The 14,702-nt window shown below is 36.6% G+C and overlaps 1 protein-coding gene across 1 annotated transcript; it reads right to left on the bottom strand.

The window, feature by feature from the left end:
* Positions 1–2,328: 2,328 nt before the first annotated feature.
* On the bottom strand, positions 2,329–4,670 carry LOC114165267 (protein OCTOPUS-like). The gene has a single exon (XM_028049925.2). The coding sequence runs from the start codon at positions 4,460–4,462 to the stop codon at positions 2,492–2,494; it is 1,971 nt and encodes a 656-aa protein (XP_027905726.2). The 5' UTR covers positions 4,463–4,670; the 3' UTR covers positions 2,329–2,491.
* Positions 4,671–14,702: the final 10,032 nt, after the last annotated feature.

The raw sequence follows: 14,702 nt of genomic DNA, 5'->3' as shown, positions 1-14,702 counted from the left end.
TGAATTAAAAAAAAAAAAGTTATATATGTTTAAATGTTTTATGTAAAGAAGTTATTTTTTGTTTTGCGACAATTAAAAATAATCTTTCATAATTTTTTCCATAAATTAAAATAATTAAAATGCCAAATTGTAATAAATCTTTGCCAAGAATAAGTCTGTTTTTTCTTTATCGTCAACACATGGTAGATAGAGATTATTCAAACTTAATTAATGTGTCATATTTAAATACTAGATAAACAGATACATGTAGTCTCTAACCAAAACACCATGTTCTTCTTTAAGGATAATATAATTCAATGATTACTATTTTAAATGAGAAAAAAATCAATTTGTATTTAAATCCGTCACAAAATCAAATTAAATTCTTACTTTATAAGAAGAATGTGTTGAACATGGATAAACTCTCCAACAACAATAGTTTTAATCTTGAAAACCCGATTCCAAATTTAGAAATCAATCATACATGAACTTTTTCACATGTTAAGAAATTTTAAAATATCTACAAAGTTTCTCTTATACACATTCTTAAGAGAGAAAAAATATTGTGAAGATTAAGATAAATAATGATAAAGGAGATGATAAATTATGAGGTTGGACCGACAAAATCTCACTTAGGCATTTGTTTGTGTTAGAAGGGACCGACCCATATATTCTGCATCATTTGGCTTTCCCTGTAGTTCTCGAAGGTCGGCAATTCTCTTCTTAGAAAACTCGTTAGGGGCATCCAAAATCTGCTTCCTTCGATATCTGCATGCTCACACAAGAAAACTTCTCCCAACAAATAATATTCTAATGCAACCAACAATTCTAAATTCCATAAGAATCTCAACTGTGCTTGCCATAAAATATTCTTTTTCAATCTAATCATTTGTATAGGAATCAAAGTCGCAAATTTAATTTCCAGTGAACACAATTACCTTGTAGTATGTATTGTTTAGATCAAGTCACAATCGAAAAATTTAAATTACTACGTTCTTAAGTAAAGAAAAGAAGAAAAAAAAAAGCTTAGGGAGAAGTGTTTGATGAACCACTCGGATCAATGTACAATTCAACTATAATTAATAAAAAACAACTTTTTAAGTTAGAAGAATTTGCACTATGTTAGCAACAAACTTTCAATATAAAAATATCCAAAGTTAAATCACTTCACTTTAAAATGAGTTTAGTTCAAAAAAATTTTACAACACTCTAAACTAATGCAGAGTCATGTTACAATATCAATTACCAAAGATTTTAGTAAACGTATAGACATTTGATTTCAAATTTAGGAACTGGTTATTAGTCCAAATTAATTTTATGAGTAACCCAAGTAACAGGCAAAGCACAGTAAATATTACATAGAGCAGTTAATTAGCATAGTTTGTGAATTGAAGAACCAAAGAGGCAAGCACCTGCTATACTTTCTTACATTTGTATACTGAAAAATAACCCTTTATTGCACTATCAAGTTTCAGTTGACGTTGACCTGACATACCAGTAGCATTAATATTCCTCTAGTTTCAAGTCAATCAGTAGCTCCAACACAGAATCTGCAAAATTGTTCTTCTTTTACAAACATGGAGGGTCAGCTTTCTGCACTCTTATCCCTATATATTCTTTTACTCATGTCTTGTTCCTGTTAACACCCTCCTTATGTCCACACACTCTTCATTGTCTCGGTAAACCCAAATGCAACTGTCTTAATCTCAACCTCCACCCATTGCTCTCTTTCCACACCAGTAAAATGTTGTAATTTCTTCACATACTGTTAAGATCGCACCTTTGTTGAGTTCAATCTCACTAGAAAAATTTTCAAGGCTCCAACATTTTCTTTGTGGACAAAGATACGTTGATGGATGTTTTATGGGACCATGGTCTGTGCTAAGTCACATGTAATAAAGTGTGATTAATTGATGCCAAAGGGAAAAAGGATCGACCGGTTATCTTTGTACTCAAAACTACAACTCATGACAAAGAGCAATTGCAGGTGGCATGAGCCCACAATGTAACCACTTTTGCAGGAATATAAAACATGCCAAAATTCAGGTTAAAATGCTCCCAAATTATAACCCCTCCGATCCTACGCCAATCAGCATTGCTTTTGCAGCATAAAGACAGAAAAAGAAACCATATCAGGTCCAAAGACAAAGCATATTTTGAGTGGCGCCATGAATCTAGCCACATGTCTCGTTTATTTATTTTTTTTTTTTCTGGCAAATTAAAGAAAGTGAACATGGTGTGTGAAGGAAGAGTTTTAGGTCACTATTCACTAACGCCAGCAGCATAGTGCAGAAGCAGAAACACTTGTTAAGAGTAAACTAAACTGAAGAAGCATGCTACTACTCAGTGTTAAAGAAAAATGCAGGTGCTTTAACCAACCAACCATCAAGAAGAAGAAGAAGAATAGTAGTAAATAGTAATAATACATAGGGCATGTGTGGTTTACACAAGAAATGCAGAGCAAAATGAACAACATCAAACCAAAAGAACACGTTATGGACCTTCTTCCATGTCAATACAATCCAAGAACACTTCTTGCAATAGAATGTGCTTGATTTGAGCGACTTTTCACAGAGCCATTTCTTCTGCTTCCCCTCATGGGGGTCAAGTAAAACCTCAAGAGACCATTGTCAATGTTGTTGGGTGAATACCTTGCACTCCTATTCCTTTCCAACACAAACTCCTCCTTCCCCTTCTTCCCATTTCCATTACCCTGCACACCGTTCCTTCTGAAACCTCCAAACCCCCCACCACCATTTCCAACTCCTTGAGCATTCCTCCAACTCACACTACTATTGCTCCTCAACATCCTCCCATTAAAACCACCACCGCCACCACCACCACCACCGCCACCACCTCTACCATCACCACCCCAAGTCTCCGAATAAGACCTCTCCACCCCATTCACTCTGCTATACCTATCCTCATCCTCATCCTTGTTCCCGCCACCACGCCGGTGAATAAACCCCCATATGCTCCACCGCCATCGCCGCCCCTTCTTCCCCCCCTTCCCATTCCCATTTCCATCTCCATTCCCAATCACCCCAACATCAAACATCTTCTCAGAATAGCAATCTTCCCGCATTGAATTTGACCCGAACTCCCTTTCATTAAACCCCATTCTCACACCCTGCACATAATCCACTCCAGAAGGAGCCACCTTAGCATTCACATTCACATTCACATTCAAATTCCCATTCCCATTTGCACCACCACTTCCATTGTTACTCAACTCATCCACCTCCAAACTAACACTCTTCCTAACCGAATTAGACCTATCAAGACTCTTCCTCCTCCTAGAACCCGAATCAGAGTAGTACTCTCTAGTCTGTGCATTCCCACCAGGAATGCCCTCATCGTCATTCACCGGCTCCTCCTCAACCGGAATCTGCGTATCAGTCCTCACCACATGCTGCAACGGTGCTACCGGCGCGTCTTCCACCACCGACAGCATCGTCGGCATCCTCGGAAAATTGCTCCGGCCGAGCAAGTACCCGTCCCACGACGCCCGCGGCTCCTCCAGCGAGTACCGAGGGTCGTCGAACGACATCCTCCCGGCGTCAAGCGAGAACTGCCCCGCGTCTAGCGAGAACCGCCCTGCGTCCAGCGAGAACCGCGGATCGGTGTCGCAAGACCGCCGCCCGAAGCCGTAGTCGGCGATCTCCGACTGCGTGTCCCGGAACTGCCGCCCGATCGGCTTCTCCACCGGAAGAGCACCGTTCCTCCGCTTCTTCGCTTTCTGCTTCTGGCGCCACTTCTGCAATTTTTTGCTGAAAACCGAAGCCGCGGAGAAGAAGCTTCCCGCGAGGTCCTTGAAGTCACGCGCTTTTTGCTGCTTCGCTTGTGATGAGTCAAGGTCGATATGGTCCTTCATTGTCTTCAGCTCCTCCTCTTCTTCAACGATAGCAACAAGCTCTTCTTCCTTCTCTTTCTCTTTCTCTTTCTCTGTGTCTATCTCTTCAACTTCAAGCTCTTCAATGACTTCAACTATTTCGTTCACATTGGCCTTGGGCTCCTCCACAACCCTGATCTCGTCTTTCTCGTCTTCCTCTTCTTCTTGGGCTTCTTGTTTATCTTCTGGGTGGTCGTGAACACGTGGAAGAACGTCGTTTAGTTCTGGGGGGTTGTCGTTTTGGGGTTTCAGGTCTTGGTGGAAGAGGTTTGAGAGGGTGCTGCGGACGCGGACGTCGCAGGATTTGCGCTGGGGTTCGAAAGAGGTGGAGAAAGGTTCGTTTTTGGAGGCGGAGAAGGACTTTGTGCGGCGGAGCTCCGGGAAGGCGGGTGGGCGGAAGAGGGCTTTAAGGGCGGCGGCGGCGGTGGATGGAGGTTTCCGGGCAGTGGCCGGGCTGTTGTTGTTGTTTGGGTCGAGGAGAGCAAGGCGTTCGCAGAGGCATGAGGGACAGAAGCCGGTGAAGGCTTCGTCGGGGTGGCGGGGGCAGGAGGTGGAGGGACGGTGGGCCTGCGGCGGTTGGGGGGGATTCATAACCGAAAGTGGGGAAAAGATATTTGAGCTTTGGTCATGTTATGAAGAATGAAGTGAAAGAGAAAGTGAAGAAGAAGAAGAAGAGTGAGTATTGAGTGTGATTTGTCTGTGTGGAGTGATGACAGAGAAAGGAAGAGAGAGAGAGAGAGAGAGAGAGAGAGAGTGATGTGATGATAGTGAGAGGTTGTGAAGGTTGGTGGCACTGTTTGGTTCCCAGGGACAGCGAGAAAACAAAAGTGGCGTGGCGTGACAAAAAAATTTAAGGTTTATACTATGTGGACGAATGCAAAATAAAATAATAATAATGATATGGGTTTTCTATACAGAGTAATTACTCAAATTCATCCCTAGAATATTAATGTGTTAAAAATTAAAATTTTTTAAAAAATTCATATGTCTGAAACTATGTGAGGATATTTGATATTATATATTATATATATAGTACAAATTAAATTATATATACACAAATTAAATTTTTAATGGTTCGTTTATACAATAATCTTAATTTTTGGAGAACCAATTTTAATATTTAATTTTTCTTATGTCGATTGTTTGTTAAAGTATTTGGATTAATGGACATCAATGAAAGAAACTACGTAAAGAAAAATGTAGGGTCGGTTACCAAGAATTTGGAGTTTCTCCTTGCATTGAAGTGTAATAAGTGTGTATTTTAAAAGGGAACGTGGAAAATTAATTTTTAATTAAAAAGAATTAGGGTTTAAGAATCTATTTATTAAGAAAATATTATATGTATTAAAGTAACGTGGATGACCTCAAAAGACAATTTAATGTATAGAAAAGATAGTGTAAAGCGTCCGTTTCAAAAATTGTAATGACAAATAGACGCAGGTGGTGGTATTTATGTTATTTTTCTAAAATACAATCATAGTTTTTCTGTGATGGATTTCTATATTTGATGGAATTATTTATTGTATAAAATTAATGAGACAAAAGTCTAAATTTGGTTAAAGAATGAATTAAAATAATGTATTTAAGTTTCATAATTTTTTTGAATAAATTTATTGATTTTTTAATAATTACCATAAAAGTGATTCTTAACATATTCGTAAGAGAAAATAATTTGTAATACATTTTTATATTGTTATCTTACAATAATATTCGATAAATTTGTTGAATTTTATGATATTTATTTTATAAATTATATTAACAATTTTTTTATTTCTATGTCAATTAAATACATAATAAAATTATTCAATTCGAACTATGAAACTTTGACGCATAAATATCATTTTTTTGTTAATTTAACAAGTGTTTTCCTTGTCAATCATTGTGATAAATTATGAACAACAAACAATTATTTTTTTAAATAAAATAGATATTTTAATATTTGTTTGCATATTATGAGTTATTTTTTCAAAAGTTGATAGTGACTCTAAAGGCCTCAAACTCAAAGAAAGCATGGAAACCTAAAATTACTGTTCTTCATAAGTCTCTCAACACTGTCTTTCATTTCCTAACAATTGTTAACGTTGAATTTTCAAGTTTCTTATTTTTCAAATTTATTACATAAAACGCTATTAGTATTCTTAATATTATAATTGTTATTGTTATAATTACAAATTAGAATAGACAATAAATTCAGAATGACATATATTTATATTATTGTACACATGAGTTTTATCATTTAATTTATTTTTCCTGTTAGCCATTTCCAACAATAGATATTATCGAACTATTTTAAATGGTTTAAATCAATCTATTTCTTAAAGTGGTTTCATATCACATTTCAAAGTCATCCATTAAACTTTAATTTTTTTTAAGCAATTTCAAGTAACTCAATCTAAAAAATAAAATAAAAATATTATTCTACTTATTAAAATAAATATAAATAAGAAAGCATACAAAATTGTAAACTAATTAAAAGTCTTTAAGATTAAGTCGAAATTCTTTAATAATAATAATATAGAATCATAAACATTTGCTAATCCATAAAGCAACTCATATAACTGTGGTTATTTATAATAAGATCTCGTTATCAGTTACTATGAATATTATTAGTATTTTCTCTGACCTGGTTCCTTTCCGTTTTGTTTGGGTTGCTACTTTAACTTTCTTTTTTTTTTTAAAAAATAAAAAATAAAAAATAAAGGTTGATGCTTTAACTTTAGGTGTGGAGTGTGGAGTTCTATGGGGTCAGAACTTGTCACTATTTACAGAAAATAAACAATGAGAGGTTGTTGTTTTTACTAAAGGTGATGGGGATTGGGGATTGTGCCTTTTGTTGTATCACTTTTGTTTTTTTGTGTTTTCTTTTTTTCAATTTTTTATAATGAATTTCATTCAATTCTACCTACCATTCAAACATCATTCCCATTTGTATTTTCTCAACCATAATAGTAGCTTCTAATTCCTCAAACATCTCTTCTTATTAAAAGAAATACATGAATTTCATTTCTATATAAATGTTATTTTTGGCTCAACTAATTAATTTTTCTAAAATATATTGACAAATGTATTACTTGAAAAAAATTATTTAAAAATTAAATATGTTTTTGCCTCTAAATTATTATAAAAAATATTTTATAAACATTTTATTTTTGCAGCTTATATAAAATATGTAAAATATTCTTCTATTAAATAGGTGTTTTCTTTACAAACAAAATTTCATAATAAATTATAATATATATAATCTTTACATTATTTATTAAAAAAAATATCTTATATAATGTTTATAAAATATTGGGACAAAATATATTGTCATTTAATTTAAAAACACACTTTTCCATAATAATTTAGAAATAAAATTTATATTGAACCTTTAAATTATTTTTCATATTAATGATCCACTTGAAGTTCAACAAGATTTTAATTTGAATCATTGTATTTTCCTTTTAAAAAAGACTCTCATATAATTGCATGATCACACTCACAATTCTTGACAAAATAGAGATAAATTTGTGTGATAAACTTCAAAATCTTTTTGGTAATAAAATATTAAAAAAAAACTTAGATTTAATTTTTCTATGAAGGTGAAAAAGAAAATGTAAACATGAGGTCCCCTTATGAGAGCATGGACCAGTTGTAGAATCTATAGAGGAAAATGTACAAATGTACTATGCAATGCAATTCAATGTATGAATGATGAAAAGAAAAAACCCGAAGAATGTTTTGTGTTGTTTCCTTTAATTTGTCCTCCCTCCAACTCACTGTTACAGCACCATCTTATTTATCCCAATATAATATAATTTTGATTCTGATTTCGAATTTATAACAGGACGATCCAATTGAAGATCTGAGTTGTCTTTCTTTTTTGGGACCATATTTGTGTCTGGTCACCAAGTGCACGAGCACACAAATAATCATAAAAACAGTATATATGACCAGACCACACCATCGTAGGCATGCACGAGGACTATATCATAGGACATTAGGACCAGCGTAGTGCTTATACATCGCAATCTTATCGAAAGGCCTAATAAAAATAACCTTTTTCTTTTATTTTTTTTTTTATCATTTCTCATCACCAAAATTCGAATGGAGTTTAATAACATTGTTGGTCTCTATATGTAAATTAATTATTTAGTAATTTCTTTTATTTAATTGGTTTCTATATTTTTTAAATGGTTATCTTTATACTAGATCACTATTACCATCATTATTCCTATTTTGGTTTCTAAGATCGGACAATAAATACTTAAAAAGAGTGAATGATCATACATTACATCATCTTCTAAATGACGCTAATATAACATACTAAATCTTCTTAAAAAATATATAAACCACATGGAGTAAAAATAAATAGAGGAAAAACATTGAATTATTGTTACAAAAATAAGAACAAAAAATTGCTACGAAGCCTTCTGTAACGTCTCATTTAATCAATAAACATAATTAAAGGAAACGTCACCACACAGATAGTATAGCAGCGCAGTCCTAGAGTTTAAAACATAACTCCTAACACATATCCATGACACACCACGACGCCAAAACTAAACCAGTTACAACATTCAACAGTAATAAAAAAGGAATTTAAAAGACAAACTAGTACATGGGCCATAGCCCAGAAAGCCCAAAAAGATTTAGATCCAGTCCAAGCAGACTATGCAGCGGAACCTCCAGCCCAAAAACATGGGAAAAGTAAAACTTTAGTTTACACGCGCCAAAATATCAAATCCATAAATGTGTTTCACGCTTACAATTATAAAACAATTTATAGTAATTGATTGCAAAAATAATCCATAAAATAATTCCATGTAAAAATTCTCATGTTGATCCCACTCTGGCTCTAAGTATCCACATGCTCACCTGCATCAACATCTGCTCCCATGTAACGAGTTACATGATCATCGCCAAACACACACAGATAGGGTGAGCTCAAAATAAAAACGCATTACAAGGTACATTATAATAACAATTAAAAACCCCTAACACTTCTACTACACTCAAATCTCGGACCCAAACTTTCATATCTTCCTCTGGACGCCTTTTGATTCTACACCCTTTGATGAGTACACTGATCGATCTTTGTTGCACGAGTGTTTACTCGCCCCTCCGACTACAGGCCACCACCTAATAGTCCACACGCGGGAATAAATTGCCACAGCCACAATCCGCGACACCAAGTGGAGTTCCCCAAAATGAACCGTAGTCCGTAGTTGTCCCCGAACTACCAAACTCAATCAGTTACACTGAAGATTACAATCTTCCGGAACCCCGCCATACGAGCCACGATCTCGCACACTCCACTGGACTTCCAAAACCACCAGGCTACAACCTCAAGTGGCCATGTGTTATCCCAATACAAGTTACACTCATAACTGGGCTCCCAACAAAGCATCGCATCAAGACCTCCATCCAAAGCTATGTAGAATCCCTCGCGTAATCCATTACAGCATCCAAAACCGCCTAGCACAACATCCACGTCGCTAGGTTAACTCGCGTTCTAGACCACCTGCCAGAACACTTGGCGCCGTCGAGCGCCAACCCACTGGATTTTGGTCCAAGCCCAGTTCTATAACACACTGCCTAGCGGAACCACTTTCGTTGCCAAGCGCCAACTCTCAGGTTTTACTCTAGAGTTCGCTTTGTGGCCTATCTCTTGGCAGTTTACACCGTTCCGCCAGACGCCACACTAGTAATTGGTAATTTACTGGTATTTGGCACTTTAGAATAGTTTCCAATGAACCTATTTATACATGAGACTCAGTGCACGAAAAACATGCATCCATGACAAGTAAATACACTTTCATATCATTAAGTTGAACTCAACTACACAATATCACATGGTCATACATCAAACACAACCATATTCTTGCTTTTATACATCCTGAAGAATCATAATAAATCCACTTAAAACTATCAAAACAAAGTGTTATACCCAACACACAATCATGCACAACCAAACAATATACAAACCAAGAAGAACACATAATCATTGTCCCAAAATATCACACGGGCAATAAAAGAGTAATAATGATAATAATAAAAAAACAACAACAATAACAATAATGATAATAATAATAATAAAATGAAACAATACAAATAAAAATAATAATAAAATAAAATGAAACAATAATAGTAAAAGAATAATACTAATAAGATAAAATAATAAGATAAAATAATAATAATAACATAAAAAATAATAAAAATAAAATAAAGCAATAATAATAAATAATAATGATAATAAAATCATAAATAAAATAAAAAAATGATAATAATAAAAATAATAGTAAAATAAAATAATATTAATAATAAAGATAAAGATAATTATAAAATAAAAAAAATGAAAATAATAATAAGAATAATAAGAATAATAAAAATATTAAAAATAAAAATAGTAATAATAATAAAAAAAATAAATAAATACTAATTATTATTATTATTATAATAATGATAATAGTAATAAAACGAAATTTTATAAATAAAAATAATAACGAAAATGAAAATTGTGAAACCCTCTTTTATTGGCTTCTTTTTGCTCTCTGTTGTAAAGACCCAAAAGCCAGCTACTTCCACCCTCCTCCTCAACTTCAAATTCTCTCTCAAACTCTACCCCTTTAATCAGTTTCCTCACCAATTCTTTGAACCGTGATCAGATTTCGGAAGGAACAACCCAACAGAACCCTCTGCAGCTTCCTCCCTCAACTCCCTTCCTCTTAGGTAAGTTCTATTTCGGTTTTGGTTCATTTCCAGCTAAAATTCGCTATTTAATCTCTGAATTCTGAGTTTAATTATGGGATTCTTCTTCCTCTATGTCTTGGTGATAAATTCTCTAGGTTAATTTGAGATTTTTGCCTCCTTGCAACTAGTTTGACTCCACCAAACTCAATACTTAGCAAAAAGGTAAGGGAAGCTAACCTTTAACTAAATTTTCGGGTATATAGTGTCTTTGAGTGCTTGGATGGCATGATTCTCTGTTTAATTGCTATTTGGAACTACTTGCTGTGTAAATTTGGGATTTGGCATGAATTTCGTAGCTCTGCATGTGAAGAACAAATTGGAATCCTAATAATTTTGCCCAGGCAAGCAGCTCTCGCCTGAGCGAAAGTATTAGAGAGTTACATCTGTTACTGCGCGAGGTCTCGCCTAGGCAAGCTAGGGTCGCTTGAGGGAGGGATCCTCTCGTCTAAGCGAACCAGCTTAGCTTGAGCGAGAATTCGCTCAGGTTTTTGGGTTGCCCACTGTATGGGGTCTCGCCCAGGCGAGGGTGGTTCGCCTAAGCGAGATTACCCCTAGCCTAGGCGAGATTCTCTAGCTTAAGCGAATTTCACTACAGAGTTATGTTATTTTCTCTGTTTTAGATGAACAAAAGCTTTATTTAGTGAAATAATGTGATGTTTGCTCATAGTATGCTTGGATAACCATGATTGGTAATATATATATATATATATATATATATATATATATATATATATATATTTATTTATATATTTGTATGATGAAATTTTGGGGAATGAGATTGTGATGAGATGTGATGGAAATAGGATTTCTAGGGAAATTCTAAGAGAAGTATTTAGTGTGTGTAAGCACTTAAGGACTCAAATTTGGTTGGCATCCTGACGCTCCAATAATCCTTTAAGACTCATGTAGTGTGTGATGGATTATGTCGTGAGGAGTAGCGGGAGGTCCTAGTCTATGGACCCGATCAATCATAGACGCGAAAGGGACTTACCTTGGGAGTGGTTGGGTGATAACCCCTTGAGCCTAAACTCTGCAGAGTTTGGGAACCTTCACAGGTGCAAGCCACCAAGAGATCCAATGTTGCTTACATAATCCAGATATCGAGTCTAGTGTCATGTAACTATGTTGCTTTGTGTTAGTAGCTTAAATATTCTGATAGATGTGAAATTACTTGCTGATAATTATAATTAAATTGCTTGATTTATTTGGTTAGCTTACCCTTCTTGTATGGACTTGTTTATCTTTGTGTATGTTTTCTTTTGCAATGATCACCTATGTCTTGGTGTGAGCAGAAAAGGATCCAGGAGAAGATACTCCCCTTTTTTACCAGAGTTGACTCACAACCAAAGACGTTTGGTAGAACTTTTGTTTCTTTAGACTGGGGATTAGAGCCCTTTTGGACTATATATATATATATACATATTATGTCTTCTCTCTAGCATAGACCATACTTATGCTTGGAAGTTCATACAATTACTTTGGATGACTGTATTAAACTCATGTATGGCTTATTCTGACTATCTGCTTTGCTAAATCATGATATGATGTTTTGTTTAGTAGTTTGAATATTATTAAATGGGATGTTACATTTTTTGTATCAGAGCAGTGGTTCCTTTAGGATCTGTAGGTGTGAGCTTGCTTAGTTTTTGTTGCGTATTCATCATAGTGTTTTGGCATAGTTGTGGTATCTATTAGTTAGACTGATGATTCTTTCTTTGTGTGGTCAGAGCTATGGCACCTAGGCCTCCTCCTCCTCCTATTCCAAACCCAGATAATCCTCATTTAGTGGGAGCAATAGAGGCGATGATTGCAGCCATGCAGCAGTAGAATGCTAACATGGTGAATCAACAAAACCTAGCCTTACAACAGATGAAGTCTGCAAGAGTAGCAGCAGAGGCACTTGGAATCCCTACATCAGCTGGGAGAAAACCGTTCAGCAGTCGGTTCGTCCCAAGCTCCACCATCAGCTGGAGTTTGGGGGATTTCCTACAGCATCATCCATCCCGCTTTGATGGCAAGATTAGCCCAGATGGAGCAGACCAGTGGATGCGGGATATGGAACGAATCTATGATGCCAAAAGGTGTCCTGTGGAGAACAGATTAGCATACATTGAGTACCTTCTTGCTGGAGAGGCCGTACATTGGTGGTCCAACATGAAGATGATGTTGGAAGATAGCAGGGAACCCATCACTTGGAAACTGTTTAAGAAAAAGTTATATGCCGAATACTTCCCAGATAGTGTAAGGTATGCAAAGGAGGTCGAGTTCTTGCAGCTGATGCAAGGAGACATGTCAGTGTCTGAATATGCTGAAAAGTTTAAACATCTGGGCAGATTTCATACCCTGAAGATGGCTGAAGACTAGCAGTGCAAGAAGTTTGAAAATGGGTTGAGAGGTGATCTTAAGCTCATGGTGGCCCCACTCTCTATTAAAGAATTTCCTGCTTTGGTGGAGAAAGCTCGAGTAATGGAGAAGCTTAAGGCTGAAGTTTAAGCACAACAACGACCCCAGCAGAAGGTGGGGGGACCATCTGGGTCCACGAGCAGACATGAAGATAGGAGGAAGCCATACTCCAAGCCTCAGCCTCAGGGGCCTAGGAGATTCTCACACCAGCCTCAACAGTTTCAGCCTCCTAGGGCGTAGTGTTTCCTTTGTTGAGGGCCCCATATGAAGAATGCTTGCCCTCAGCTCTCTAGCAGGAGGACGTGTCACGGTTGTGGCAAGAAGGGTCATTTCATCAAAGATTGCCTTGCTAGTAGGAGTGTAGTGCCGAGACCTTCAGCACAGTCTCAGCCGCAGCAATCCAGGGGAGGCGTAAGGCCTCAGGCAGCTGGCCGAGTGTATGCCATGACGGGTAGAGAGGCGGTCAGATCAGGTAACCTCATCATTGGATCATGTATGATTGCTGGTAGGAGTTTATGCGTTTTGTATGATTCTGGAGCTACACATTCCTTTGTGTCGGAGTCTAAAGTGTTTGAGTTGGGTCTTCCGGTGAAGGAGCTCCAATTTGACCTGGTAGTATCCACGCCTGCGTCTAGGTTGGTCAGAACCTCGACATTATGTGCTAGGTGTTTGATCGAGGTTGAGGGACGCAAGTACAAGGTAAATCTTATTTGTTTACCTTTAGAGGGACTAGATGTAATCTTAGGGATGGATTGGCTATCTGCTAATCACATCCTCATTGATTGCAACGAGAAGAGGGTGGTGTTTCCTAGCTTGGAAGATGAAGATCAGTTGATATCCTCACAGCAGGTGGATCAGGCAATCAAGGAGGGATCTCAGTGTTTCCTAATTATGACTCAATTATCTGTTGAGAAGGGAAGCGGGAATATTGAGACACCTGTAGTGAGAGACTTCTCAAACGTATTCCTTGAGGATGTACCTGGTTTACCCCCTCCTAGAGAAATAGAGTTCTTTATTGATCTAGTGCTAGGAGTAGGGCCAATGTCAATGGCACCCTATAGGATGGCTCCAGCTGAGCTAGAAGAACTGAAGAAGCAAATTGAAGAGCTGCTAGAGAAACAATTTATTAGACCAAGCGTGTCACCATGGGGAGCGCCAGTGTTGCTGGCTAAAAAGAAAGACGACAGTTCTAGACTTTGTGTGGATTACAGGCAGCTAAATAAGTTAACCATAAAAAATAAGTACCCTCTGCCAAGGATAAACGACTTGATGGATCAATTGCACGGAGCTATAGTGTTTTCTAAGATCAATCTGAGATCAGGATACCATCAGATTTGAGTCAAGTCTGATGATATTCAGAAGACCGCTTTCAGGTCCAGATATGGGCATTATGAGTACATAGTAATGCCTTTTGGAGTACCTAATGCCCCTGCCATGTTCATGGACTATATGAACAGAATCTTCAAGCCATTCCTGGACAAGTTCGTGGTGGTTTTCATCGACGACATCTTAGTATACTCTCGAAGTCATGAGGAGCATACAGAGCATTTGGGGACAATTTTGTGCATCTTGAGAGAGAAACAACTATATGTGAAACTGTCGAAGTGTGAGTTTTGGATGACCACAGTCCAATTCTTGAGGCATACGATCTTAGCTCAGGGCATATCAGTGGATCCATCCAAAGTGGAAGCCGTGT

The sequence above is a fragment of the Vigna unguiculata genome, chromosome 10, assembly GCF_037176805.1.
Source record: "Vigna unguiculata cultivar grain cowpea cultivar isolate G323 ecotype 2 chromosome 10, ASM3717680v1, whole genome shotgun sequence".
NCBI lineage: Eukaryota > Viridiplantae > Streptophyta > Magnoliopsida > Fabales > Fabaceae > Vigna > Vigna unguiculata.
Note: the sequence above shows the minus strand (reverse complement) of the source record. Positions and strands in the feature narration are given on the sequence as shown.